The 2,935-nt window shown below is 52.0% G+C and overlaps 1 protein-coding gene across 1 annotated transcript; it reads right to left on the bottom strand.

Moving 5' to 3' along the window:
- Window positions 1–212: 212 nt before the first annotated feature.
- On the bottom strand, window positions 213–1,649 carry LOC123080087 (uncharacterized). Its single transcript, XM_044502959.1, has 3 exons — window positions 1,641–1,649; window positions 1,208–1,322; window positions 213–1,125 (listed from the first exon to the last, which is right to left on the bottom strand). Exons 1-3 carry the CDS (start codon window positions 1,647–1,649, stop codon window positions 713–715), a joined length of 537 nt encoding a protein of 178 aa, XP_044358894.1. The 3' UTR covers window positions 213–712.
- Window positions 1,650–2,935: the final 1,286 nt, after the last annotated feature.

Genomic DNA, 2,935 nt, shown 5'->3' with positions numbered 1-2,935 from the left:
TGTTACAGCTATATAGTCCGGTTGCCTAGTTCGACGTGCGATCACCTGCTTAATGGATCAAGACGTTGGATCAAGTGTGATTAGGCATATTTTTCGTGAACACCCCCGCATTGTATGCGTGGGGGCTGAAGCCAACGTCTGCTATCTTTCGGACTACTTATACATATAAGAATGGCCGTACAGGGGACACAATCATATTTTCAGGCAAAAAATATAAATATAGCCTCATAATTAAAATAAACATTGTTTTTACAATAATTCGACTTATCACTCAAACAAAATATTCTTCGAGCACTGCGCCTCTATTAGGCGAGCACCCTCTGTGACCTGGACCAAGTAGTGCTCGACCGGATATTGGCCTCCCGCCGGATCCTGGGTCGCTACAATGGCGGCCTCCATATCCGTCCAATAGGATTTTACGCGGGCAAGAGCCATCCGGGCACCCTCTATGCATGCCGACCTCCTCATGGCGTCGATCCGAGTCACGGCCCCAAGGAATTATTGCACCAAACCAAAATAACTGTCCGGCTTGGGCCCCTTCGGCCAAAGATGGTCTATTATAGACTGTATTGCAAGCCCGGACAGCCTATGAAGCTCCACCACAGCAGCCACCTTCTCATTCAACGGCAGTGAGCGGTTGGGAGCACTGAATTGCGACCAAAAAAGCTTCTCCACTTCCTTATCACCTTGATCCTCGAAGAACTTGGCAGCGTCAGCTGTACTTTCCGTCAAGTCCGCATATGCGTAACGCCCAGCTAAGGGAGCATAATTTGGATCCAAAAACTTCTTCCGCAGTAGTTAGGAGCCCCCAGCCATGATTTTTTTTGGCCTGTTGGAGCTCCTCCCGCATTCCCCGGATCTCGGTCCGCAACTCCTTGGCGGCATTAAGCGCCTTGTCCAGCTCGGTCGAACTAGCCTTACTCTCCTTTTCAAGGAGCACATACCGGTCGGCGTCATTTTTCAACTCTTCAGCCATTTCCGCTATCTTTTCCCCGCTTCGGCGATGAGCAGCCTGTTCGGCTCTAAACTCTTCGGCCGCCTTTAGGGCAGCCGCATTGCTAGCCCGAGCTTGTTCCTTGGCTTGAGTGAGCTCGGCCCTTAGGGCCTCCATGGCAGCAGCACCATCTGCAGTGCATAAACAGGGCATTAACATTATGCCATTCTCGCATTTTCCTATACAATATAACAAGGGAAGCAGAGTACATACCCTGGGATTCTTCAAGTCGTTTATTCACCAGCATGATATCGGCATCAATCGATCCGATCTGCCTTCTCAGTTCAGCAACTTCAACAGACTGGTTGGCTGCCGGATCATTGTACACCTGCACATATATACAACGTAGCCATTAATATATGATCCCCCGTTTGCCGCCTATGGCGGGAAACCAGAGTCTCAGGGGCTACTATCCATAGGGAGCACATCTAGCGCGTGCTTCATAACAAAAAAATATATGTAGTGCATTTTTCACTGCATACCTTGAAGCCTTTGAGCAGGCTTGTAAATGCCTCATTCAAACCGCTGGTAGTGAATGAAATCTTCGTGAGCACCGCGCTCATTAAAGAGCGGTGCTCCTCCGAGAGCGTGGCTTGCTCCAGAAAGCCTGTCAGTACATCCAGCCGGACATCGAACTGTGCCAGACCCTTCCCATCGCCCCCCGTGGGAGCCAAATGCTCCGGGCTCAGGGTGACTGACGTGTTCGCTTCCGGCTTTGCCAGATCCGGACTCCTCTATGACGACACCTCCGTGTCACCCGCTTCATGAAGCGGAGAGGTGGGCGAAGTCTCACTCTCCATCATCTCCGGACGAAGGTCCCCCGAAGATGAACTCTGTTGAGAAGAGCTGCTCGCCGGACTACAAAAGACGAAGTATCGGTTACGGATCTCGGAGTGACGCCATACCTTCGAATTAATGAATAACTTACGGCTCGGTGGAGGGCTGGCCCGTTGGTGGGCACGACGTGGTAAGGGTGCCCGTCGCGGCAGAGCCCCCTGGTGATACCTTCTTCCCTTGCTTGGGCGTCTCCGCCTCCAAGTCTTCGAGGGCTGTCCTCTTCTTCCCGCGTGGGGAGGAGGCCTTAACCTCCCCTTCCTGGCTATCCTCCATAGTAGAGGCAGCGATTCCTCCGGTCTGGATGTGTAGTGCGGTTTCACTGCCCTCTCCTCCGCCTTTCCTTGAGGGGATTTTCTTGAGCGCCCGGTCAAGCATCTTTGAAATGGTTGGACCAGGCGAGCCTTCAGGAAGTGGCGCCGGACACCTGATTCTCTCCGCCTTGTTGAGCCATTCCTGGCCACGGAGGGATTTTCAGAATTACAAATATGATAAATATAAATGAAGTGTCCGGCTTTAAAGTTACTTACTTGGGCGTCTATGCGATTGCAGCTTAGGCCCGCATCCTTGGTGGTGTCTGGACACTTTACTTGTGGTCCGAAGAATAATTTACACATTCCTTTGAGCTTCAGGCCGAAGAAGTGCTTAATAGTCCGCGGACCCTCCGGATTAAACTCCCACATCTGGAGAGGCCGACGTTTGCACGGCAGCGTCCGCCGGATTAGCATCACCTGCATTATGCTGACGAGATTTATGTATCTCTCTATGAGCTCCCAATATGATTCTGCAGTTCTGGTATATCGCCAACAGGCCCATAATTCCGTCCTACGTCAGTCCAACACGCTAACTGTGATGGAGGGCCCGAGCGGAACTCAGGGGCGGTTGCCCACTTTGTGCCTCTGGGAGCTGTAACATAAAACCACCTCCGTTGCCACATATCGGATACTTTCGGAAAGGAGCCCTCTGGCCATGGGGCATCGACGTTCTTGCTTATTACGGCACCTCCGCACTCCGCATGTCGCCCCTCGATCATCTTCGGCATCACATTGAAGGTCTTGAGCCATAAGCCGAAGTGTGGGTTGACGTGGAGAAAAGCCTCGCACACAA

Source organism: Triticum aestivum, chromosome 1B (assembly GCF_018294505.1).
Source record: "Triticum aestivum cultivar Chinese Spring chromosome 1B, IWGSC CS RefSeq v2.1, whole genome shotgun sequence".
Taxonomy (NCBI): domain Eukaryota; kingdom Viridiplantae; phylum Streptophyta; class Magnoliopsida; order Poales; family Poaceae; genus Triticum; species Triticum aestivum.
Note: the sequence above shows the minus strand (reverse complement) of the source record. Positions and strands in the feature narration are given on the sequence as shown.